Source organism: Alligator mississippiensis, chromosome 1 (genome assembly GCF_030867095.1).
Source record: "Alligator mississippiensis isolate rAllMis1 chromosome 1, rAllMis1, whole genome shotgun sequence".
In the NCBI taxonomy this organism is placed as follows: domain Eukaryota; kingdom Metazoa; phylum Chordata; order Crocodylia; family Alligatoridae; genus Alligator; species Alligator mississippiensis.
Window position 1 is genome coordinate 93227123 of NC_081824.1, and position 27603 is coordinate 93254725.

At 43.9% G+C, this 27603-nt stretch overlaps 1 protein-coding gene across 3 annotated transcripts in view; it reads right to left on the reverse strand.

Annotated features, from left to right (window-relative positions):
* Positions 1-27603, reverse strand: part of PDSS2 (decaprenyl diphosphate synthase subunit 2) — a 212482-nt gene that overhangs the window by 116862 nt on the left and 68017 nt on the right. For all 3 annotated transcript variants that reach the window (XM_019499909.2, XM_019499908.2, XM_019499910.2), the window contains exon 2: positions 988-1122. In XM_019499909.2, coding sequence (XP_019355454.1) covers positions 988-1122 — 135 coding nt within the window. The remainder of the gene's footprint in view (positions 1-987; positions 1123-27603) is intronic.

Genomic DNA, 27603 nt, shown 5'->3' on the forward strand with positions numbered 1-27603 from the left:
TAAATATACTGCTTACAGTATAACTAATTAATTAGAATATGGTTTAATGCAACATCATTTGCATATTAATGCAAAGGTTGCATAACCTTTGAGGACAAGGGCAAAAAAACAAACAAGAATGAGACTACACAGCTAAAAGAAACAACATGGCCTTCCCACAGAAAACCTATATTTTTGTATATGTTGTTTCTTAGGGTACTGTCATTCTTGCCCCTTTCTATAAGTGTTTGTTTTCCTTCCTTCTCTACTGTTTGCAATATGCTCAAAAAACATTGCGGCAGACTATTCAATTAACTTTGCTGTGAAGCTTTGGAGAGCCATAGCCTACCACATTTCTGACCTTACTACTAGCTTGCCCTTTTTTGGGAGGCGACTGGCTTCTTCAGAGGAGCAATACAAACCACGCCCCCCATGCACACCCACACCCACCTGCGGGGACAAGACCCACACATGGAGGTGTTCTTAGACAAACAGTCACACAAATTCGAAAAATTACCAAGAACCTACATCTCCATTACAGAGCAATGGCAAATCTCACACCAACTTCAATGGGAGCAATTCCTTGCCTGCATACAGCACAGCAGTACTGTATGCAAGAATAATTTTAACATTATTTTGTTTAGCAGAAAAACACAACAGAACCTTTATCTTGGTCAAAAGGTATCAAACGGCAAAAATAGATACTTGCACATAATAATCATCTTCCTTTAATATTTTCATTATGGTAAATAATATGCTCAAAACATTCTAGCAGGATTTGGGTCTCGTTTTGGCGTGAGCTGCACAAAGGAAGTCTATAGTTCCTACTTGAGAGGACTTATAACAAAGCTGAGAAGCAGCGCAAAGAATTGGAAAATGGGAATACAGTATAAATAAATATTGACTTTCCCTAACTGTTAAGCTAAGGGACATTTAAGATGCAATAAAAGTCACTGTAAAGTTATCCAATTAATTCAGTGGATCCTACTATCGGAAGTTACTTCTTACCTTGAATAAATTCCGCTAACCATGTCGGGCTGGGAAGACAGTTCCACTTTGCTGCTGGGCCCAGCTGCTTTGGAAATGAGCAGTACAACCAATCCTCGCATCTGTAGGTTATTCTGGTTATCATACACAAACTCCCTGCCAAAAGGAAAGGAAAAACAAAATCACAATCCATTCGCAATGCTCACAAAAACAAAGCAAAAAAAAAACAAACCAGGAAAGAGACTCAACCCCCAGCTTGACATTATTTCGTCTTAAATCTCTAGGATCCATATCAATGGGTGAAGGAAACTGCAGTTATCAATCAAGATCTTTTGTCACCTTTCCCCCATAATTTATGGTGAAATCTTACTACCACAGATAAGAATAAGATTTCAGTCTGGAATACCCATTTTTATTTCCTAGGAGCAGTCTACACCCAACGTGTCTGTCAAGATGTCAGCAATGGAATATTTCAACATAATTCAGGGCTATACAGTATAAACAGTAGCAACGTGACATTTTAGTGAGCACCAAAAACAGAGGAAACCATAGAAATTTAAGGTGGGTGCAACTCAAGTCTAGAATATACTAAAAATCAAGCATTTCAATCAGATGAAGCGTATCAGAACGTACAGGAATCACAGAAGGTACATGCAGTATATGAAAACACTTTTAAAAAGCTGAAAAAGAATAGACAAGAAGTAACCATTTACTTGAATCCAAGAAAATTTTGAATTTAAGATGACCACCAATAATTAGACTATACATGGAAACTTATAAATCTATTATAATTTTCCATGTATACAATCTAATAGTGGAAATGTTGTCTTAAATTTGTTTCCCCACTGTTGTAGCAAGGAAAGCAGTTGCAGGGAGCAAGGGGCCAGACACCCATACCTTGCTTCTCTGTTTCTTGCACCCACAAGTGCCTGTACCCCTGCTGCATGTCCTACCATGCTTGTGCCTGCCCCACCCACTCCCTATTTCCTGCCCTGCCACCTGCCTACTCCACCAATGCCTGTCCCCTCTCTACCTTCTGCACCACCACCAACCTGCTGCTGCTCTACTTTAGCTCCATGGCAGACAGAAGTGGCAGCAGCTGGGCCTAGCTGGATCAGGGCTGGAGCCAGAGCAGAAGGCAAGTGTTGCAGAGGGCAGGGGCAGAGGGGTGGAAGGAGGGGGTAAAGTGGGGGAAGTAACTAACATCTTAATTCACCCCATGATGCACAGAACGAAAGGCCAAAGCCAAAGTGGAGCTGCTGCCTGCCCCAGGCCAGTACTCAAATTTAAGAGGCTTCCCGCCATGTTGTTGGGGGCAGGGGGACCGTCATACTGTATTCCAGTATATATATAGTAAATAGATTGGAGACAGATTGATAGTCTGAACAAACAAACAAAAACTCATTTCAAATGCTGTATCTTTAAATTCTGTTACTTGTTTCTGCCATGAACAGTTTTTAATTACCAATCAAAATGAATGCAGCAACTCAAAAGTTAAACTTGTTTGAAGGAGAAGCCCTGCCCTCCTCCTGAATCCCCACATTTCTGGAAGCTCAGCCTCTTAGTCTTTATCATATGATTTTTTTTCCACTCCTCAATACCCTAATTTAGGCTAAAGGTTTAGAGAGAAAGCTTTTATATACGACAAATTATTCAGAAGTTTGTAACCTTATTTCTAGCAGATAGAATTAGGTACATGATCCTTAATATTATCACAACCTTTTGAAAAATGAACCATACAAAAACGATGCCATAGCTTACCATATAATTTCTCCCCCATTTTATTGTTGTGTAGAATTTTAACCTTTCTCGATCTCAGGAAGGAGCAAGGTAACTGCCTTAAAAAAAAGACAGTACTCCAGGAAAGCAAAGTTTTGAGAACTAAAAGTTAGCAGCAGCTGTCTCGGCCAGGCTGAACCGACTCGAGGTGATTCAGAATTTACCCGTTCGTCAGGGCGGGCTGGTGAATAGAGAGGCTGACAAGGCTTAATGGTTGCAAAAAACTTTACTTACGTCACGGGTGGCTGCGACGGAAACGGTTCGGTCGTCTGGACAACAATGTGAGTTGCTCCAGCTGGCAAGGCCAATGCCAGTAAACTCGTCTGTAATTCAAGCCGGCGGGAAAAGGGTACGTCTGGGACTGCGTTCGGCGACGGGAAGAAGGATCAATAGGTGATCAGTCTATCGATCAGCTAGCCGCAAGTCGGATCTCTAAGAGGCACTCTGCAGCGTGCTCAAAGCTCTTCGACTTGGGCAGAAGTCGCGCTAGTTTTTAAACGGCCAGCAAACCAATTACCAGCCGCCACGTGTGAATAATTTAGCACTAGCCAATTGCGGGGCACGAATTTGCATCCGAATGGCGGGAACTCTTTGCACCGTGCATTTCTGTGCTGCAAAGAGAATGCATCCTGCAAAGACAGCTGCAAAGTGGCGGGAACTCTCTCCTGCACGCGGGTTCTTTATGCAGCAAAAACCCTCGCTGTGCAAGAGGCTCTCGTGTGTCAAGAAAATTCCATAGTGCCGAGGCACCAAACTCACTGGGTTATGACATGCCCCCTTGCCAACGGCACAACTGGAACTTTCGACACACGAGCACATTATACGGATTGACTGACTTGGCAAAGCCTTCGCAACCAATATATATATATATATATATATATATATATATATAAATACATAAACAAATAACTTTGAACACATAACAACAACTGCTGATCATTGTCTGATTGGAGAACATTCCGCTTCGGTCCGTCTTCTCCTATAACAGACAATATCAGTAAACATAACAAGTCCTGAGCAGATGGGTTCTTTGCCGACTCAGTGCCTCCCTCACAACCATTACTCTTTGGCTTCGAATGGACTGCAGTCTGGTCTCATAATCAGATGGTTGTGGATTACTGCTTTTGCTGGGGTCAAACCTGTGAAGAAAACAGAATAACAAGACAAAACACAACAAGAAAGAATCATAACTGGCTTCACTGTAAGGATACTGTGTGAACGTTGGAACAGCGAGTCATCCAGTTGTGATGAACAATTATAGGGGGACAATCCGGCTTCCCTTCCAGTTGGACAGAATAGGTATTGGGATATTGTCCCGGCCGTTGAACTGTCCCTTTGTGAACTTGTGGGTGAGACTGATGAGGGTGAGGTATTGAAATCCACACCAACTCGTCAGGTTGGAACTTGGGCTCCCAAGGTGAGGGTTTCTGGACATTAGCTTCATCCCATAATGGTTTAGCAGTGTTTAGTGAAATAAGGACATCATGATTAAATTTAGTCCAATTTTTAAACGTCCCTCCTCCTCTAAGACGAAGCTGCTCCTTGTATAGACCTATGTGTCTCTCCACAACGCCGTTGGACTGCAGATGGTACAGCAGATGAAGATGCCATGCCACATTGTGAAGGCGAGCAAATTTATCCAGAGCATTAGAGTTGAACGGAGGTCCTCCATCAGACTGAATTTCATGAGGAGGCTGCCAGGTGGCAAACACAGCAGTTAAGGCAGTAATAACAGCAGTGGCATTGCTTTTTCGCAAGGGAATAACCTGTAACTGTCTGGTCTCCAAATCAACTACAACTAGTCCTTTATTTGGCGGTTTAGACCCTGGGAGGGGTCCCAGCAAATCCACCTGCCAAACTTTTCCTGCCTGAAACTGAGAAGGATCGAAAGCTCCGATCTGATGCTTGGTTTTATGACACTTTTCTTTAGCACGTTTCACAGGCCTGAGCTACCTTTTCCCAATCCCGCCTGGCTCCATATGAGGCTGGCTCTGTAATGGTTCGGCACCAACGTTGATGACAAACCCGTGGTCCTGGGTGACCCCAATTTTCGTGAAGCCACACGAGGAATGGATTTGCTTCAGGATCAGTGGTAGATGTGACAGGCAAAGCTATGTCGGTCCGGAGTGGATCCTCCAAGAGCTTGTCAATTACCTCATGCACTGGATCAGTATCTTAACGATGGGACTTAGTGTGCCTAATCAATGGAAGACGTACAAATCTAGTTAACGTCCTCCAGATGTCTCGCCAATCATCCAAGTTCTCGGTGGGAAAAGCTGTGCCCGTAAGAATTTTGTAGATATACTGCAAATCAATCGCGATGATCGGAACTGGGAGTGTATCATTATGATACATCAAACAATGTTCCAGTACCTTCAGGAATCCTAATAATTCACATTTTTGGGACGAATTATCATCTGGGTCGGCTTGGAAAATTCCCTTATCATGACAAGCTTTATAGTAGTATCCATAGGCTCCTTCATGTCGGGAGGTTCCGTCTGAGGCCATCCACGCTGGGGCTGAAGTTCCATACAGCATAGGAACCTTTTCCTCATCTTCTGGGCTTGGATCAGGTACCGTGTCTTCCAATCTCCAACAATGCCAATTATAATGATGGGTTAGTACTAGCATATTCCAGGTCTTAGACTCCCCTTGAAAATGTGGGTCGATTCTTCCCGCGTCCAGCAAGGGTAACAATGTGGCACCAGGAGCGCGTAACGTTCCATGCCCCCTTGCTAACGGCTCCACCAGTTGTTCAGCTAGGAGAATCTTTCCCATAGCTCCATATCAATGTTGCGCCGCTTGAAGCGTCTTGTGGGCCGTATATACTAACTCATCGCGGGGGTTATGCACGACAGCCCACACGTGATTGGTGGTGAATCCAAGGGTTACGGTTAGTGACTCACCCAGATCGATGGCATGGAGTTGTGTACCTTTAACCATGGTTAGCAGGCAAAGCAGATTCTGCTGATCCTTTTCCGTCCAAGGCGTGGACTTTCGGGACTTGTCACGAACCTGTCGCTGTAATTTAGTGAGGAGTGCCAGATCACTAGGTCCAATATAATGTCGATACCAATTTAAATGACCCAAAAGCTGTTGAAAATGCCTCTTAGTGACAGGGTGGAATGTTTTTAGCGGATCGATGTTAGGACCCTCATGCGAAACTCCGTGGCGGATGGAACCAGTGTATCGAGTGCCAAGGAACGTAATGTCATCTACAGGATGTAGGCTTGACTTTTCCTCGTTGATGGTCCATCACTCACTTTGAAGGTGAGCAACTAGTTGGTTTACTACACTGGCAACTACAGAGCTATCGCGACCCATGATGGCAATATCATCCACATAACTCCAAATTTTTAATTCCTTTTCTGGGGGAAGAGAGTGCAAGGCTCGAAAATTCTTCAGGGTGTTATTCATGGCACCAGCGGCTAACGATGGAGCGTTGCAATATCCTTGTGGACAAACTGTCCACCTATACATGATGCCATCAATACACATATTCAGTATTCCCTCCGGGTCAGTTATTGGGATAGAAAAGAACATTTTTCAGATCTAATGTAACTCCGACCCACGGACTTTGCTGGAATTGTGCCATCTCAAACATACACTGTGGCAAAGTAGACGGATTAGGTTGTTGAAGTACTTGGCATCTTTTATTGACTTCTCGATAGTCCACGACCAACTGGGCTTCATTAGGCTTCCCAGGTTTCGCCACTCCCCATCCTGATGATAGGTAGGTGCTGGCTGTTATGGTCTTAATACAGCCTCGTCGCTCAAGTCGCTGCAGAAGGTTAGTAAGAGACTGTTTCAGAGAATCCTTAGTTGGGATTGGCCGATATCGCCAGGTGGAAGTGTCACGAAGTGTTGGTCGATGCCAGTCCTGCTCTGGGATAATTACGGGTAATGCCTGTAGCACTTGTTCCCTGAGGTCAAGCGTTTTTATCCCCGAGATTCCTAAAATGTTGATGCCCCCTAGAACAGCTTCTAGGGGATATTGGTGGTCCTGAACCCAAAACTTGACCTTTGTTGTGACAGCGATAGCATTAAGCCCTTGTACCTTGATCGTCTTGGTGGTCTTTTGATGAGGTATCATCGAGGTAATCACATTGGTCTGAGCTCCAGTGTCAAGAAGGAAGGATACCTGTTGTTTGTCATCCGGATCGGTAGGGTTGTAAACAGTGAGTTCAGCGTATGGTCGAGAATCAGTAGGATCAGGTCTGAGTTGAGGAAGGCCGCCGGCGGAGCCGCCGGCCATTACTCGTTTTTTGACGGATCCTCAAAATTAAATCCCATTGCTTCAGCCATACTGGTCTGGGCCTTGTCTCCCAAAAGTCTCAATTGAGCCTTTGTTAGTCCGGAGTGAGCAAGAAGAAATCCGAACATAGTCCTTTCCTTCAGTGTTCTTTCCTTTGAGGTTCTTTCTTTTGGGGTCCTTGGAGGTGATTCCCATGACTCTCGCCGAGGGGTATACCCTGGACGCCTAGGCCTCAATGTTGCAGCCAGGTACGCTGAAGGTCGATCCCTTGTGTCATTAGAAGCTTCCTCACCTTGCTTCATAAGTGCCTGTAATCATGGGAGATGGCCTAAAAGACTTCCCACTGGTTGTCCTGCTATTGGGTTCAAGAAGAGTCAGAGTGTAACAGCATTTGCTCCTCCGTACACCTCCACGCAGGCATCTATAGCTTCCAAGGGCATTGGAATTGCCCCGGGGTCCGATAGGTGACGATGAGCCCATCTCTCTTTACGCTGGACTGCTGTTAGTCCCATAGGATTTGTTCTTGGGCTCCATGAGAGATACGACACTCCAACTATAGCCAGGAGAAGTTGTTCTGCTGTAGCCTTCTTCGGGCAACCCTCATGCCAGGTGTGAAATTTGTGGGATACCTGTCCTACCACAAGCGCCGGGAGCGGGATGGGCCAGTGGGCACTGTCCGTGACCACATTCAAATCAGTAGCGCGCCCTCCACTCCACGCTGCTTGTCGTGTCAGGGCACTCGCTTCTTCTTTATCCAGAGTGTCGGATCCAAATTCCACTATCAGTCTTCCTAACCATATGGCCAAGGTTTCTTCCGGCCTTATTTTAGAGTCTTTGCAAAGCTCTTGAATCTCTGGTCTGGTGCGTGTATGAGGGATAGTGGTGGTACGCGTGGTACCTTCTTCATCCTCAACATGCTTCGTCACTGCTATCGGGTGAGCTGCTGCAGAGAGAGGGTTAAATTCTGAGTCTGGGAGCATTGGGTACATCCCTCCTCCCATTGCTCCCTCCCTGTGGTAAAGAGGCGTGGTTGCAGGGAATGACGTCACTTCAGGGGGTGGAGTCACCAAGGGAATCCCCGCCGCCGGGTCTTCCATAACTCCGCCCCTCCTTTCCGGGTTCCCCGGGTAGCTCGCGCTTCTTTCAGCGCCATTTTCTGCTAGCAGCATCACGCGGCTGGCACTGTTAATAAACGCTGCTCCGGAGCCCTTTGCTGTCCGCTCCAGCGACTCTTTACCCGCAGTATACATCTGAGCCTCCAGATTTGCGTATTCCCTCAATAGGCCCGTTACTGCACGGAACAGCACATTCATCATCTTTCCCTTTTTCCATTTAATTAGACCCCACTTCGGCTTGTGATGGCCCTTGGTTTCTAAATCCTCCCGCAGCTGAACGAGGAGCTCATGGCCCCGCAACTCAGGCACCAAATCCGTACAGTTGAACCAGTCCGCGGGGGTGGGTTCCCCCCCCTCCTTCAAGTATCGGGTGCATTGAGCGAACTCCTGAGCGGGGGTCAGCTTTTCTGCCTTCCGCACTTTCACCCCGGCTAGGGATATTGTTGATGTTTCTTCCGGGGGCCGATAGTAAACCCGGTCGCTCCCCATTATGCATCCAAACTCCCCTAGGGATAGCTTTGTTCTCCACTCTTTCACCATGGCTTCTTCTCTTTTTACGGAGAAGTAACCATCAATACTTCTTTCCTCCCCTTCTACCGCCTGGTGGTAAGCGATATGCGCCCATAGATCGTTAGCATTCTCTACGTGGCGGTTCCCGGTGCGCCGGGGCAGCACCCAATTAAGTTCTTCTCCATCACCGTGCCCTTTAATCCCATCGGCATGTGCCGCGGTGATCCCGATCCCATCCTCGTCGCCATGTGCGCGGCAAGGATTTCGCCGGATCTCATCATGGGTCGCGGTGATCCCGATCCCATCCTCGTCGCCATGTCTTGGCCGGGCTGAACCGACTCGAGGTGATTCATAAATTACTCATTCGTCAGGGCGGGCTGGTGAATAGAGAGGCTGACAAGGCTTAATGGTTGCAAAAAACTTTACTTACGTCGCGGGTGGCTGCGACGGAAACGGTTCGTCGTCTGGACAACAATGTGAGTTGCTCCAGCTGGCAAGGCCAATGCCAGTAAACTCGTCTGTAATTCAAGCCGGCGGGAAAAGGGTATGTCTGGGACTGCGTTCGGCGACAGGAAGAAGGATCGATAGGTGATCAGTCTATCGATCAGCTAGCCGCAAGTCGGATCTCTAAGAGGCACTCTGCAGCGTGCTCAAAGCTCTTCGACTTGGGCGGAAGTCACGCTAGTTTTTAAACGGCCAGCAAGCCAATTACCGGCCGCCATGTGTGAATAATTTAGCACTAGCCAATTGCGGGGCACAAATTTGCATCCGAATGGCGGGAACTCTTTGCACCGTGCATTTCTGTGCTGCAAAGAGAATACATCCTGCAAAGACAGCTGCAAAGTGGCGGGAACGCTCTCCTGCACGCGGGTTCTTTATGCAGCAAAAACCCTCGCTGTGCAAGAGGCTCTCGTGTGTCAAGAAAATTCCATAGTGCCGAGGCACCAAACTCATTGGGTTATGACAGCAGCAAGAAGGAAAGAAGACTAAGTTTGGCTTTAAGTTCTGCTTCTATGTACTCATACATGTTGCACGTGCTTCCCCCAGCATGCCAAGGATCTTGGGACAAACTGGAGGTCCTTTGGGATGGTACAAGCACCCTTTCACAAGAACAAACATTTCATAGCCCAGACATCAGAGGGCCAGAGAGACATTACCACAAAACCTCAGTTCTTTCCTCCAAAGTCCAGGGTCCAAAGAAGAACTCTGTCAAAAGGCAAAGACAGACATTACTTGCAAGGAACCCAAGTTCTTGAAGTAGTCAAGTCTTTTTCAAGCAAGTCATATTTTTGGGGAGTTGGGCAAACACGATGACCCTCACAAGGTGAGCTGAGGCTTATTTAATGCCAAGGACTGCAGAACAGTCTTCCCAAAATAAGCATTAGGCATGCTCATTATGAGAGCAATATTCTCTAAAGGTGTATAGGGAATTCCAAGTAACAGTCTAGCACGTTGCTATGATTCATTGATTCAACCTAAGCTTGGCAGAGGAGAGCTTCAAGAAGTGATGTTCTGATGCCCTATCTAACACATTTCAATTCTCAGACTGTTCTTCTAGACAGGTACACTCCCTTACCACTGAGCTTCAAAGGAGGGAGAGTTAGTACCTACAACATATGATGGAACTGCAGATAGCAACTACTTAATCTTCCTCACCTTCAATGCTCATACCCTCTCATCCCCCAAAAGGATTGCAACATTACCGTCAGAGCTATCACAGGGAAGTGTTTCAGTTTGTGACAACAGAAGTGAGAAGAAAAAGGAACCGCCTCTTCAATTCCTTTCCCTTCCACAATAAAAACACTGGGGCACTTTACAGTAAGAAAAAATATGAATGAATTGTTAGACTGGGATTGTTGTGGTTTTTACAGTCTTTTGCCACTTTACATGACTGCTTTCATTTATATAATGGAACTAGACAAAAAGTCATCACTTTATCTGGTATTTAGCTCAGGCTCTCTCTGTTCCTTTTGTACACCCGAGGAAAGGCACTTTGTTTAACAGCTCTCCCAAACATACACTTGGTCCAGTAACACCCTCCCCCCAAAAATCTTTGCTTCTCAGTGTGAAAGACAACAGTATTTGTTTGATTTCTGTTCTCAGTAGGTCCCAGTCACTCCCTCTGCAATATAGCTTACACCTTGTGTTCCACTGGATTGCCCCCTCTTCACAATTCACATCACACCCGATTCAACAACTGATTCCTGGTGCCCCACACCTGGATTGGGGCTAGCCCGGCCTGGCCTCCCTCCAACCCCCGTGCAGCTGGATCAGGGCCAGGCCAGCCTCTCCCCCCAGCAGCCAGTGAACATACAGTTTATGCATCTTTAACGTTACTATTCAAATTAATATCAGCTCTCAGTGCTACAACATTTAGATACAGGGTGACACATTGTTTTCCTCATGCCAAGAAAGTACTGATAACTAATCATTTAACATCTTCTAGAACTCCAAAGTTAGAGCTACAAATACACACCAAACTCTTTCAGAATAATATATCCAGAATAATATATCCAGAATTATGAATAATATATCCTGTATACATATCCTATGTACAGAATATATAGATAGTATGTGGTGGGAACAACAGTTTTCTAGCCTGAACTTAGGTTGACCACATTACTCATAAGCTGTTAAGTACAAGAAAGTTAAGCAGGTCATCCAACAAAGTGCAAATACAAGCTACGTATTTTTCTCAACACCATCCATGTATTTTATTTGTCATATTGAAGAGAAGAATGACTCCAGGACAAATTATTAGTACTATTTTTTTCCTCTTGGCTTCTGAAGCCAAATCGCCTCCATTAATACATATAGGGCCTCATTGAAAAAGTGAGTACTAATAGTTTTTAAAACATTAACAAAAATTATCCAAAGTTATCTTTTTAAGATTTTAGTGTCCCATACCTCAAAATTTGCCAGGACTAAAAACAAACTGCATTATACCATACCATTATATAGCAAGGGAACCAGTTGTCCTATGGGAGCCATCAAAAGGTGTTGGCTCTTTTTTATAATGAATAAGACACTGGTTGAGGAAAAGATATTTTGAGAACTAAATCAGTAGTTTTATAATTCTACTTCTGCCCGATTCAGTTTAAGAAAAATCAAGTTGAAAAATAACTTATGATTGAAACAAAGCATCATCATCAAATATTCAATTGTGAAAACTGTTGAAAGGTTCCAAATGTCATTAGTATAAATTGTTAGGGAAAAAAAGAGTGATAAAGCATAGCAGAAGTGTAGAGCTATATGGCTAACAGGATTGTGTGTGATGGGTACCACCCATTCTACCATCATGCAATTATATAAAACATATAAAAGGATCCTGGCTAAAATTATATGCATGGAGTTTTTATATAGAATTATCAACAGAATTGTATTCATAATCCAATTCCATTTAAAGAAATGGCTGAGACTGATACTGACATGTACCATATTCACACTAAAGCAAACTGCATTAGACTTGAAACAAATAAAGCCTAGGGTGACCATTCTTTGGACACCAGAAACTACTGCAGCTATTTGACATGGCTTCAGGGGTCACATTTACATTCTACCTGAATCAAGTTCCCAGGAGATATTCTGCCTCAGTAACAGCTACACACAGAAGTCTTCCAGATGGTGCAATTAGTCGTGATGGGTATGTGGCAGAAGACAGGTGCCTCTAGGGAAAAAGTGAGCTGAAAAGCAACCCAAGAGAAATTGGGCATATGCAGAAGTAGTATCGGGCTTGGAATTTTTGGAAAAACTGTGCAGAATAACACAACAAGTGTGAGTGGAGGACACCCACGAAGAGACATTAGTGTGATTTTATTTGCTGTACGTTACAGACTGGGTATCTTGAAATTACACTCTTAATTCTTATGGGGGGGATTAGATAGATAGGAGTGACTCTGTAACATTGTGCCACATTCCAATTTTACAAAACATTTAAAAAACACAAGGGGAAAAAAAAGCATCTACTCTAGATGTTAACCATGTGACAAAATAACCATTTGAAAACTGACAGATTCACAAGTTTAAATACAGAATGCTGTTCACAAAAAGAAAATCAATCTTGATGCACAGGGGAGAAGAGTCTAGCTCTGAAACATGCGCGTTATTACGCTACACAGACACAAGAGACTCACACCACCCACTCGAGCAGTGACACTGGCTAATAGCTAATGTGCTGCAAATTACACCTCCTACTACCAGAGTCCATCTGTTGCAGAGAATAAATCAAGCAAACATGAGCATTCTACTTAATGATTTGTGCATTTCTCCACTTGTAGTGCCCATTTCAGCAGACTTTGGAGTTTAGTGATTAATCTATAATTTCAGTAGTTTAACTCAACTAGTTACTGACATGTTTTGTCAAAAAACATGAATCACAAATATCAGTTATATTAGTTAATGAAAATCACTCAATGGCGCAAAACAAAATTATTTTCATTATAACAGGTTGAGATATTAAACAAGCAACTTATTTTATTATCAGTCTCCTGCTTTCTGCAACATTCCATGAGGTTAAAAGAGAGGCCAGAAGAAACAAAGGCAAACATAATTGTCTTGGACAATATGCAGATGAGTGAACAAAACAGACACCCCCCCCCCCCAGAAAAGACCCCCCCCCAGATATTGTATCGGTAATGTGAAGTCTTCACATGAGGAGGAAAGGAAAGAATGCAGGCAACACAGAAATTAGGGAGTAAAGGTTTTGAAAGAAAAAGATTATATAGAATAGAGCTGGACAAGATTTAGCTACCAAAAGTAAAAAATTCACTGGACAGTTTCAGATCAAACTAAAATTAGTCAAGTGGGTTTCCCCTTCCCAAAAAGGCAGAAATAAATTGTTTTGTGATTTCTGAAACATTTTGTTGTAACAAAATCCAGCAAAGGACTAGGTAAGTGATGCTGGTGGCTGTCTTTCTTTACCCAGCCATCCAGCAAGTCAAGCACTCACCCAGTATAACCAGATTCAAATCCTGTCTGAGGAAGTCTGAGCACTTCTCAGGCAACTGATTAACCATCATGTTATGGAGTTTTATTGGGCGAGTTACTTTTACTCTCTCTCCTGCAGTCACTATTCTATTTTACGTGGAAAATGTAGCTATTAACTGAGCCAAGTAAATTGCATAGCCCAGAGGTTAGTACACTGAAAGATTGGAGCACTTAGTTCAAACCTACTCTTTCAGATTCAGAGAAGATTCTTGTGCTCTCTTCTGGCTCAATTAATAGTCAAATACTTTACAAAATGGATAGCTTCAACATGGGAGATGGAGCAACCCACCCCAGAATACCTTGTAGCTGCTTGGTTCAAAAGTGCTGTGAATGGGTTCAAATACTGTCAAGGAGAGGAGGAATTTGAACCGGGATCTCCATCACTGCCCTGAATACAAATGGATACAAGGAGGGAAGCCTAAACCATTAGCGTCTCCTATTTACTGCTCCTTCCAGTGTTGTGACTTCAGTGGTTCATTATCTTTGCCCCCCATCTTTGGTACTTTGCCACACACACTCACACTCTTTTACATCAAATAAAAAATTGTTTGATCCATATCAATTTTATAATGTTGTTGGTTTTTAATTTCATCAAGAAAAACTGGAGGGGCCAGGAGGAATTCTTCCACTCCTTTTTGCCAGCTGAAATGGAGAAAAAAAGGGGGAAAAAATCCCAATGATTTGTTTAGTCCTAATAAAGAACAGCTGGAAAAAATATGTAGCATAAACATACATTAATAAAACTGATGAAGCTGGTAAATAAACCTAGGATTACAATGAAAAAATGTTACTATATTTTAAGTTGATATGCTACTTATCCAGAAAAAAGCAGCTGTTTTCTGCCAACAAATACAACTTGATCACACTGGACATGTGTGATGAGACATAAGGCAAATAATACGTTTATGACATTCAAGGAAAGAAGTATTCATTCTGCTTAACCCAATTCAAAGCAGTTATCACTCTATCCCCCATTTTTCAAAGTACAAATCATGGCAATAAATGGGGGGGTTGGGCTTTTTGGGGGGAGGGAGAGGGGATTACATTATTTAAAATTGAAATTTCTAGATTTAGTGCTAGAGACAACCATTATGCTGCAGAACAAGGTTATTTGTTGCATCATCAGAAATGCAAGAGTTCTTAAAAGCCTCAAGGCCAGTTTCCCATTTGGTTTAATAATGACTTGCTAGAAGTAAAAAGAAAATAAAACAAACTAATGTAATGACTTTTTTTTTTTTAACACAAATTTCAAACTACTGCATTAAACGTGCATTTACTTGCAATCACATGCAAGTACATTCAAATAATTCATGCATATTTAAATATGCAGAACTTCAGCATATGCTTGTACCTTGGTAGGCTTACAAAAAAGTAATTTATTTATACCTGCCACAAATTTAACAAGTAACAACTAAACTTTTTCAAATTCACAAAAAGTTCTTGTCAAAGGCCCAGATCCACAAAGGGATTTAGGCATAACACCACTTGGCATTGCCACACCTAGCTGTTAGACAACTGGCACAAGCAGCTGAATTCACAAATGCAAGCTAGGAATCTAGCAAGGGAGAGTTAAGGTGCTAAGAACAGGATTCACAACAGCCAGCAGAACAAGCATAGTGATACCTAAACCAGTCACGAGGATAGTGGTTCACAACCTGTCCAGGCTCAAGGCATCCCTCCTACCACTATTCTAAATGTGTTGGTACCCCCAGTTGAGAACCACTGTTGCTACTGTCTCAACTTACCTAAGCACTTCTCAACCTGTTTTGCTGCCTCCAGATAAAACTGTCTTGCACATCTGCTGTGCAGCTAGCCTGGGAAGGACTGTGGCATCTGCACATGCAGACTCCTGCTACATTAAGGTTGGGATCAGCTTAAAGCAGGCAGGAGCTGCTTCATGCTGTGTAACCATTCCCTGTCTAGACCCTCCTATGCTCCTCCTAGAAACAAGAGGTGCATGGGGAAGAAATGTCCAGCACACCTCTGTTTCCAAGACTAGTGTGGGAAAGGCCAGACCGGAAAGGGTTACAGCCAAGCCCGTTCTTACCTGCTTTAGGCTGATCATAACCCTAATGCAGTGGAAGTGTGCATGGAGCAGTTTTACCTGGCTGACACCTGCAGCCTAATGATGAGGTCACCCTTCCATGATGAGGGAGTTGTGCATTCTGGTTCCTGTTCTAGGGACATTCTGCATTGAAGTCACTGGATAAAATACATATTGGGAGCAGGAACCAAAACACCCCACACTCCCTCATGAGGATGCCCTCATCAGTGAATTACAGAATCAAGTGTGCATGCTCTCATGCCTTCTTTGTCTGGTGAGACAGTGCAAGCACATTTCTGAGGCTTGCAAAACACAGAAAGCCTTTTAGAGTCATCTCCTGTAATGTGACAAGAACCAAGCAAACCCCAAAATTAAGTGTTGACAGGTAAAGTTCTGTTATCAGCTCAGGAAGAGAAAAAAGTATTCCATTCTCTTAGATCAAAAGGCTCCTGAATTTCCAAGACTTCATTACTGTAAAGAGAAGGAGGCATTCCCTCTGGTTGTCATTTAGTAAGTCCTTTCAGCCCCAGTGGATTGGCAGTTCAGGTAAAAGTTCGAAGGTTCATGTCTTTTCACCATAACTAACTCCCTTATGCTTCCCTCAAAGGGGTTAATTAAGCAATCCTGCTGAAGTGAGACAAATATTTCAAGGGCCTTTTCTAGGAAAAAAGTTTCTGCAAAGTTTCACCCCAGCAAATCAGGGCTAGCTGAAAGTTGCCCTTGGACAGTATCCATATCAAGGACAAACTATGAACTACGCTATTAGAAAACTTCAGGAAAGAGCCTAGGTAGAGAATTTGTTATTACCACACAAGTCAGTACTTGTTAAGCAAGTAAGGACATCCAGCTCCTTCCAGGCACCCCCTGCCAGTTCTCCGAAGGGCGTTTTTCTTCTGGCATTTCAACTGAGTGACAGAAAAGGATGTGCAAGCAACCATGATAGTTAACAATGACAGTTAAGGATCTGAAGACTGTTGGAAAGAGCTCTTGGTCATACAGTCTATGAACCCATTATGATAATCTAGTCTGCAGGCTAGGATCAGAATTTTCCCAGACTGAGGGCAAATGCAAAATGGAAGAGTAAAACTTACCTTATGGTAGTTGTTAAAAGTTTAGAAGGATGCCCTACTGATAAAGCTCAAGGCTTATACCATTGGGTTGCCACTCTGAGCCCTTCACATAGGGAAGGGATAGAAATGTAATAAATAAACAGATAAATAAATACCAACTTCAGCACATGGTGCAGCACTGTAGTCAGACCCCTAGTGTAGATGTAGCTCTGCCAGCAAAATAGTTTTTCTGATGCTAAAGTTACACCAGCTTCTCCGAACAGAGGCTTTGCCAGAAGAAACTTTCTTCTCTTGGCAGAACTGCATCCATGATGGGGTTTTTGCTGATACAGTTAATCAGCTGTGGGATGCGATTTTTTCCAACTACTAGAAAGTGCAAACTATGCTGCCGGAACTTTATAGTATATAAAAAGGTCCAATTCTACTGTTTTTCCCAATGATTCTGGAATAAACTTATTTTTTTCCTTGCCCTGCTTTGATGGGGAACCATAGGCCAGTTGAACTGGAAAGATGAAGCTACTATCTTCAAAAGTGAAACAAGTTAGGCTTAGGTCATGTATATCATTATAAAAGAAAAGGTGCATAGAAGCCCCAGTATAGAAGACCTTCAGCTAAAAATTTGAAAAGAACACCTTTCAATAAAGAAGATGGCTTGCATGTATTTTTAGAGGATTTTCCTTGACCTAGACTTTGAAAGATTTGGGGGAGGAAGAGCAGGCAGCAGAAGACAGGTTACATCTAAAACAAATTGAAATACATGATGAATAGGTTGACTGAGCTTCCTGACTTTGCAAGCAAAGAAGGGTATGCTTGCTTAGATTAGGAGTGCAATCAGTTTTTTTTCCAGGATAAAAATTACCTCAAGTTCTACTGCAGGGTTGATTTTAGGCTGTATAACCTATGTGGGACCTAACAAACAGGATACAGAAAAAAACAACTATAAAACTAAGGGCAGCCACAATAAGAAACAGATTCAAAGATATTAGATATTCAGAAAAAAACCCCAGAGAACTTCAGATGTAGGCAGATACTGTAGAGTCCTTCCTCTGTAGAGCTGATTGGAAAGCACATTATACCTAGGACAAAAATTAGAAGCTTTCAATAACAGGTTTGGGGGTTTTTTTAAACACAGTAACTAAACACATTCTGGTTAGCCCAGAAATGTATCTTGCTCTCAAAAAGCATCCATTTCAGCTTCAGCTGAGACACAAGATAGAAGGCCTGAGACAGCTGCTGACATGAAGGACACCAAAATGTAACCCCCTCCCCACTTTTTTTTCTTGGTAAATCAATTGTCAACCTCTGCTGCTTTTCCTAGTCAGGGTTTGATCTGGCCCTAGAATGTGATGTGGAAAGCATGCAGGCAGTTACCTTATGGCAAAAAACATAGCTAGTGTTTGAGTGCAATTACTCCGAGCAACACTAACTTTCAGCCCTGGCACCCTTATTTTTGCAACCACAAATACTTAGAAGCCTTGTTTTTGTATATCTGATTCCTCAAACAATATTGACTTTATTTAAATCTAGTGGGAGGTCTAGCACTCCTCTGTCAACCGGTACCAATAGGCCTACCCAGCCATAAGACTATCCTTTTGAAAGCAGACTTTGAGATGCAGAAGTATTCAGTAAGCAAGGGGAAAATGAATGTTTTGAGAGCCGCTTAAACGACAGAAATATGATTAGTTTTACAAGGCTAATGAATTCAGAGACCTCTCAAGGTCCGGTGTCACTTGAGCAATATTGTAATTGTAAAACCTGTCATAAAATACATTTTGTATTAAATAGACCCAACTGCAGAAATGCAACGAGACAGGTCAAAACCCAGTTATCATCTCATGACAAAAATGCTCGCAGAATGCTTTACAAATGGAGGAAACATTAAACAACAAGTGTTACAATGGGCACTGTCATTATAAAATGATCTAAAAAGATCTTTTAACCTGCCTTACTCTATAATATTTCTCTATATGGCAGCTTCCCTGAAATTCAGCCTTAGGGGCTAGAACAACAAATATGTCCCCACAAAACATCAATAGTTCTTTGGGGGGGGGTGGGCCTAAAGCTTTCACGCCTTGTCCTCCGTAGACACAATTTCACTGAGCATCAGTGACTGAGACCAAGTGTACTAAAGACTAAAGATATTATAAACAGAAATCCTTCTTTCCTTAAACTACAATGGTTAACAATGTGACCAGTAATTACACTGCAGAAACCTTTCTAAAAATTCTGTGCATATCACTGCTCAACAAAATTGGTTATATTCAACAGAAGCATTTTAGTCCACCTAAGGGGAAAGGGAGGGGGGAAACAACTCACCTCATACTAAATCATATGTAAGGAGACGTATCGTTTTTACTCCAATCCAAAATGATTCTCCCATTCAGCATGGGGAAAAACCCCTCATCTTGTATTTGGGTACAAGGTGGAGGAGGGAACGGGCAGGCCAGGCTCAGGGCTAAAGTCAGAACCACAGCAGATGCCTACCACTCCCCTTCACTGACCCTCAGACCCTCCCACCCCATAGCCTCTGCTCCCCCACCACCTGGCCCTTACCATCAGGCACCACTCCAGCTCAGGCTCAATTCCCTGCTGGGAACAGCGCACATGGAAACTCTGTCCCCTACCAAGCCAATCAGCAACGGTGCAGCTCTGACCACAGAAATGCTGTGTGGCCAGGCAGGGGCTGTGCTTCCACGTGCTCTGTGTTCCAGAGGAAATGGAGCCAGAGTGGTGTCTGACATACTGGAGGCTGTGCTGGTGTGAGGCAAGGTGCCAGGGAGTGGGGGGAAAGAGGCAGGCTTCAGGGGGAGGAAGTAGTGAGGGAATAGAGGAGGGCAAGGGGGCCGCCGATCCCTGCTGCTACTTTCCCCACTGTAACACTGGAGCAGGGGTGGGGAGAAAGCACACACATTTAAGACAATCCTTCAATTAGATTCTATACACAGAAAATGATAACAAATTTATACATTTTCCATATATAGAACCTAATTATTGGAAGGCTGTCTTAAATTCAAAGTAGCCTTGGATTCAGGTAAATACAGTACAATCATTCTAAGGAACCATAATGGTAAGAACACATTTCACAACACAGCACAGTAAGCTCATGACCTACTGCTCAAAGCAGAGCCACTGCTGTCCAAGTTGTAGAAAGCAGTATGCACAGCCTGCTCCCATACTGCTCCGCTATCCCCACCCCACTCCCAGCCACACACATCGCACAAGCAGCCCAGCCCCCCTATAGCACTAAGCATGGGTTTCCTGGTTCTCTTTTTCGTGGAGCTCATACAGCCCACCATTCTCCAGCACCTCATGTGCAGTGTAGACAGGCTAGCCCCTTTCTGCTGCACAGCCGCATCCCCCAGGGACAGGAACCAGAAGATAGAGAAGGGGGAGCCCAGAGACACCGCAAGAGCAATGCATGGAGTGGTGGCCAGAGTGGAGCCTGCAGGCCACATGTTAACCCCTCAAGGACTACATGCAGCCTGCAGGCTGCCAGTTGAATAGTTGCATGGCTGTCCATGATAATTAAGAAGCATATGGTTTTTACTCAGGTAAGTGTTTCTAACCTCTGCCTAGATGTCATAACACTTCCTTTGTACTTTAGGCTGATTAGCTGGATTGTAATACTGGCAAAGAGGAAAGCCTCCATTCACAAAGGTAAACACTAAACAAGGCAACATCTACCCTCTTTCCTAAACTGTTTTTAAATATCAAACTAAGCTTAGGAAAAGGCATGAATGTCATGACTCAAGTTTATGAAATCCTGAAACAAAATACAGCACAAAAATGCTGAAAGCATTTTTACAGAGACAAAAACAAAATTATTGGAAAACTTTAGATGTATTTTCTATTCTCTTCTCAGAAAAAAAAGAGAAAAAAGTCAAGACATTAAAAGGTTGGAGAATTTAAGCAAACACTCATGGTTTTGGAAATGTGAGTTTCCATGGCAACCAGCATAGTCTTCTTTATATAGCGTTATAAACAGATGGTAAAGAGTAGTCATGTTTGTGTCTTTGCCAGCATATCAATAGAATTGCTGCATTACTATATCTAACACAGTTGAGTTGTTATTAAGTAATTTGGGTATTGGAGCAACAAAATCTACTAATTCAGACTGACAAATATGATTAATCAGTATTTGTTCTTTTCACAAACACATGAGGATTCTGAACAGTAAAGTCACTGTAGTCTATATAGTCAACAAGACTTCTTTGGCAAGGTTTTTTATAAATGTTTTCTCAGCACTTGCCATGCAGGGCACATAACCACAAATATGAGTATGATGGGGAGTAAAATAAGGTATTTAACTAAAAAAAGTGGGGGGAGAGAAAAACTGTATTTACACCTTCTGGTATTAAAGAATTACTTCTGGTCCTTTAGAATTACTTTTTGTTAAATTGTATCTGGAATGAATTCAGAGAAATGTAGTGAAGCGTAATTGAGCTGGTTTCACTGCATCATGAGAAGGCAAGGCCTGTTACCGCAACTGAATTATAAGACTGAAAGACGAGTTTTTGCATTTTAATCTTTCAGTTGAATATATAATTGTGACTCAAGCCAAACAGGTGTTCTTGGTTCCTAGATAAAAGTTTAGAAATGTAAGTAATAAAACGTGAATTTTGTACAGTTTAGAAGTTGGTTTGCTAGTTATCTGGATAACTTTTGTACCAAACAGTTAGCAGCTTATACTATCATAGCTGGATGTCAGAGCAGTGACAACTGCTTATGCCCATTTAATTTAGGATATCCAACACATGAATTATGAAGCAGGAAATAAGGAGGAAACTAAGTTTTGAGTAAGCTAGACAGTTTCCATGGTACATATATTGACCGCAATATAAAAATGAAACAACTTCCTGTAAAATTGCAGATTTAAGTCCTGCTGCCCATAACATTCGGGAGACATGTAGAATTTCCTCAAGGTCCAGAGGAAGTAGAATGCTTGGGTCATCATCACTAAAGAGTATGTATAAGCCTACTGCTATAAGCCTAATGCTATAACTAGCCTAAACCTTCTGTTCATTTCCTCCTTTGTTTTAACCTAGCCCAAACTTCATAATGTTTTTCATATGGCCCCCATTTACTGAGACCTTGTAGTGGTGGAGGGGCTTGTATGTCCCAATAATCCTCAGGCTATGCTGCCTGGAGTCTCACTCCTGGCAGGGTCACGTATGGCAAGCAGGCTTATGGGGAGGTTCCAGACAAACCCTGGTCCAAACCCTAAGTCCTCAATGGCAAATCAGGTGAAACACGTCAGAATCTCAATGGCTGTGAAGACATAAGACGGCTACAACAAGATGGAGGTCTCCTGATGTCTAGGGCTCCCCCCTGCTGCTGGGCTCAGATTGCCACCTTGTCAAGAGAGTGTGGTTGCTGTTTCTGCACACCAGCTCCCTCCTGTTAAAGTCGCACACAGGCTTCTACCACAGGAAATAACACTCGTGTGTACCAACCTCCAAAAGCCCTTGGCAATGTATAAGTGGTGACAGAGGCAGGACTAATGAATCTGACAGTCTCCAGCCATGAACCTGCATGCAGATGTCAGTAACCTGGGTTGAGAGAGGGGTGCAATTTGGCAGCTACTACCATGACTGAACAGTCCTATTCAGGATCCCCTCTGCTCACCTCACATGGGGAAGGGGCTAGGAAAGGTGATCTAAACCTAGGCTGTCTTATCTGCTCCTAGCTGGATAACTGCCTCCAGTTGGATCACTCTCTACAGTCAAAAACACTGCAAGACAATGATGATTTTACATATGTGGAATGTTCACACCTGGACGCATAACCAAGGCAATGGATGACCAAAAAAACCTGCCATAGTCTCTAGGGGACTACCGAGATACAACATCGACACTGCATCTTTAAGTGTGACAAGATGACCAATGAGGAGCAACTAAACCTGGAAGAGAGTAGATGCTACACCTTATGGAAAGGGGCGGGGGAGAGCAGGAGGACAAAAAACAAACAACAAAAAAAACAGCATTCATGGATTGTCTTCACTATTAAGAATCAGATTGTTAGTCAATTTATGGAGCTCTTTGTGGACATTAACAAACATCTTATGACCCTCCATCTTAAGCTTGAAGGTGGTTCAGTACACCACTGTCATCAGTGCATGCATCTCAACATTTGATGCTGATGATGTCAAAGAACAGTTTTACTCCAACCTTGACCAGGTTTTGTCTAGGACAAGATCATTCTCTTCAATGACTTCAGTGCCAAAGTTGGACATGACCTGGAGCTCTGGAGTGCCACCTCTGGGAAGGAAGGAGTAGGGTCTTTCCATCATGAACACCATCTTCAGACAGAGTGACAAATACAAGACTCTCTGAAGACACACTCGCTCTAAGCACCGGCATCTCCTGTACTACGTTATTGTTACAGCCCATAATCAAATGGACATACATATTACGTGAGCTATGCAAGGTGCCAATGACTCCTGGACAATTCACCATCTTGTCAGACCCATTCTGAACATCTGGCTTTCTCTGAAACACCAAAGCCAGCCAAAAGCAATGTGAAGGCCTCTCAACACCAAATCACTTGAAGATCCAAAGGTCTGTAAGGATCTCCAGGAGTGCCTCCACAGAAAGCTCTCTGCCTTTGTCCACAAATGAAGGCAAAAATTGAGGAACCTTGGAAGGGATTTAAAGCCACAAATCAATATGACCTGTGCTGAGCCCACCCATCGACACCAAGACTGGTTCAATGAGAGTAACGTTGAGATCCAAGCCCTCCTCAACTGGAAAAGAAGGGCTCATTCTGCTTGACAAGTTGACACGTCATCTCAGCAGGAAGAGACATATCAACTCCTCAAAGTTCAAGAGGATCCAGGAAATCAAAAACTCAATGGTGGCAAGATAAAACCAGAGATATCCAGCTGTATGCTGACAAACGTGATGTGCATAGCTTTTTCTGGGTAACAAAGGCCATCTATGGCCCAGCTTTCCACATTCCGACTTTCCTATGATCACAAGGTGGCTTGACACTCCTCAAAGGCAATGAATCTATCCAAGCTAGATGGAAATGATCACTTTGAGGCACTCCTGAATCATAAGTCCCCTGTGGCAGATAGACAGATACCACCTCAAACTCATTCCCCAATACCTTAAAAAGGGATCCTTTACCAACCCCCCTACCTAGAAAAAGTCTGGCATGGCATCAAGGAAACCAAGAACAAGAAGGCCACTGGACCAGATGGCATACTTGTTTAAATCTACAAGGCTGATGACGAGGAACTGGTACTGAGACTCCATAAATTTATTCATAATATTTATAATGAAGGGATCCCTGGGGAACTGAGGAATGCCAACATTGTGACTACCTTCAAGAAAGAAATGTCTATGTATGGGAACTACTGAGGTACTGTCTTCCTTTCCACAGCAGGGAAAAGCCTTGCCCCACATCTTCCTAAACCATCTTCTACCTCTTGCTGAGGAAATCCTGCCAGAATCTGAGTGTGGTTTCAAACCATCCCATGGGACAAGTGACATGATCTTTGTTGCCCACCAGCTCCAAGTATTAGGAACAACACAAGGACCTGTATATGGCCTTCACTGACATCAGCGAGGCCTTTGATTCCGTCAACTGCAAAACCCTGAGGAAAGTACTGGCCAGATTTGGATGTCCAGAAAAGTACATCAAGGTCCTGAGGCTTATCCACAACCAGATGACTGTGTTCTGTATGGCAGATTGGAGACAGATCCATTTGTCATCTGAACTAAGGTCAAGCAAGGATGCGTCATCACCCCAACTCTGTTCTCCATTTTTTTTATAGTCATCCTGGGTCTCATTTAGGATCGCGTTCCTTCTAGATTTGATTTTGAATACTAAATGGATAAAGGGCTCTTCAACATAAGACATTTTCAAAGACCAAAGTACTCAAAACAACCATCCTTCACCGTCAACACTCTGAAGACTGCACCATTCTTGTGCATGCTGAGGAAAACCTCTAGACCAGCAGTTTTCAAGCTGTGGGGCATGCCCCCCCTGGGAGATGTGAAGCAATGTTGGGGGGGGGAGGGCACAGTGCAAGAGGGTGCAGGCAAAACATCTGCAAGGAGCCGGCACCGCTACAGCCTCACAGGGGGATGCAGAGGCAGGGAGCCGTGGGCAGGCTCTGCCAGTGGTCTACTGTCCTTCTGGAAGCCTGGCACAACGAGCACACAGCCTAGAGCCACAGTATAGTCAAGGCAGGAGGCACTGGAGCCGCAGCAGATGGAGCCCATTCCTCTGAGCTGAGGCTCTCTGTGCCTGGCTGCGCTGCTCCTCTGGGGTGAGGGGGACAGGGGCACAAACAAAATTGTAACTCAAAGTGGGGCTCAGCTCAAAAACTTTGAAAGCCGCTGCTCTAGACCGTGGTGGACCTTTTTGGAAAATCCTACCGAACTTTGAGCCTCTCTCTCAATAATCGAGAAGAGTGAAGCGCTCAGTTTATCCCAGGCCACAAATTTGACATCCCTTCCCCAAGTTACCATCAAAGGAAAGACCTTGGAGGTAGTTGAGCACTTTTCCTGCCTCGGTAGTGTGGAATCAGAAAAAATATATGCCTTAAACTTTGATTATTTTAGTTATAAGATGACATAACCGCTTTGTGTAGAATTGCTGGCTCTGTACAGTAGAACAGATAAGGGCAAGTGTTTGTTCTTTGTAACTCTTCTGCAACTGCTTCGCTCACCGCGGCCTTGAAGGTAGCAAAAAAAAAGTATGTACAAAGTAGATTTCCAGGTGCAAGAAGGAGGTTTGTGAACTAACCTCCCCTCCCCCATAATTCCCATCCTGATTACAGCAAAGAAATAATGAAGTAATATTATAGCCGCTTTTCATGCTAATTTCACTATATGATCACGTGAGTTGTAAGCGACTGTTAAAAAGTATATAAGCCTCCTGATTTTGCTCTTGGGGGGGGGGGACCCCTTCCAAGTGCTTGGGAAATCCATGTCACTTTGGAACTCCCCCTACAGCTGTAGTTCCTTTTGAATAAAAGTTTCTGCTAACCTGACCCAAAAGTACTCTGTGTGTGTTTCCACGACAATTCCTGGTGCCGTGACTCGGATCCAGAACACAGGCTGAGGAAGGAGGACCGCAGGCTACCCCCCCCCCGAACCCTGAGGCGCCAAACTTGAGAGGTAAGAGACCTAATTCAAAATCTCTATTGGGGTTTTGGAGGAGGACTGCCTGTAGGCTCCCAACTTGGCCGTGGTAACTGGATCTGAACCTTGTTAAAACAGGTCAGTCTGAACCTTACTGCCGGCTAAAATTTTCTGTCTGGTAAAGGATCCCATTTTGTGTCTGGTAAAGTACGTTTTAGGGAGAAACTGTTTGAGGCACCTTCATCCAACAGCACATCGGGCTTGTAGTTAATTAACTAAGGCGGTGTGGGGTAGGAGGTCTGGCTGAGTGAATAAATGTGCATGTGTGTGTATTTAGAAATATGAGCCACTGACCAGGACTGAAACTACGGTTGGGCTCAGCCGCCCCAATTCTGCCTGACAGGGCAGTTTTGAAAGCAAGGGGGCCCAACTGGAACCTCGTGACCCAGTGGACAGGGCTTATTGAATGAATGTGTGTGTGTATTTAGAAATATGAGCCACTGACCAGGACTGAGACTACGGTTGGGTTCAGCCACCCCAATTCTGCCTGACAGGGCAGTTTTGAAAGCAAGGGGACCCAACTGGAACCTCGTGACCCAGTGGACAGGGCGTCTGAGTGATTTTGTCTTTTCCAAACCCCTTGTCCCAGTAGCTTCTGCCGAAAGCAGGAGTGAAAGGATCCCTCTAGTGTTTCCCTCCCCATTTCCATTTTATGAGCCGGTGTCAGGTCAGAAGCCTTTTGTCTGGGCAGTGAAAAACTGCGGGGCAAGGCACTGAGCGGCCCGGACATCCTAAATAAGCCTCTCCTACGTCTCCCTGTGTGACTGAAAATGGGAACAAGTCAGTCTAAACAGGTTCCTGTCCCCCCTAAGGGGACTCCGGCGTACTTTATGTACACACACTATTCTCCCGAAACTTGCAAGTACCTGGATAAGTGGAACTGGTATACTAGGGATGATCCTGTGAAACATTTTCCACAGGAAGGAACATTTGATCAGGATAAAATAGTGCACTTGAGAGGGGCATTAGAGTCTCGTGGATCCAAAACACCACAAAACCAGTGGGACGCGTTCTTTTATTGGTATGATGAAATGTCCAAAAGGCGGACAGAATCTCAAACTAGGAGCCTAAAAGACTCTCAAGAAAAATTAAAACAGCAGTTAAAAGCTGTTCGGGAGAAATTGGCTGCTCCCCCAAATTACACGCTGGCCACCGCTCCGATGTATCCAGCATTGCCCAGGGCGCCCCCACCACCGGAGCCAGCAGAGGATATCCTTGACCTTTGTTCGAACCCTGCTCTCCTGGGACTCCCACATCAGCAACAACCGGTTCAACATCAGGCTGCAGCCCAGGCTAGTGACCCATTAGCTGAAGCTCCTTCAGTAAATCCATCCACGGAGCTTAATAGTCCGGACTCATCCACCATATCTGCCACTCAATCATCACCAGTGTGGCAATTTACTCCTGGGTCACAACCCACCACAGGTGTATTTAGAAGAATGGGAATAGGCATGGAAAGATCTCCCATCAATCTGAGATCCCGAACTGCACAAGTTTACCCCCTAAGACAAATGCCAGGCATTGTCACCGATGGACAAAATATAGTAACTGTGCATGCACCCTGGACTCCAGGTGATCTTTACAATTTAACTCAAAAGTTCCCAAAAATCAGGGAAGACCCAGAAAAATTTCAGGAAGAATTGCAAACTGTTATAAATTGTTATAATCCAACATGGGCTGACATTAATCAGCTCATGCGATCCATTTTGCCCAAGGAAACTATGCT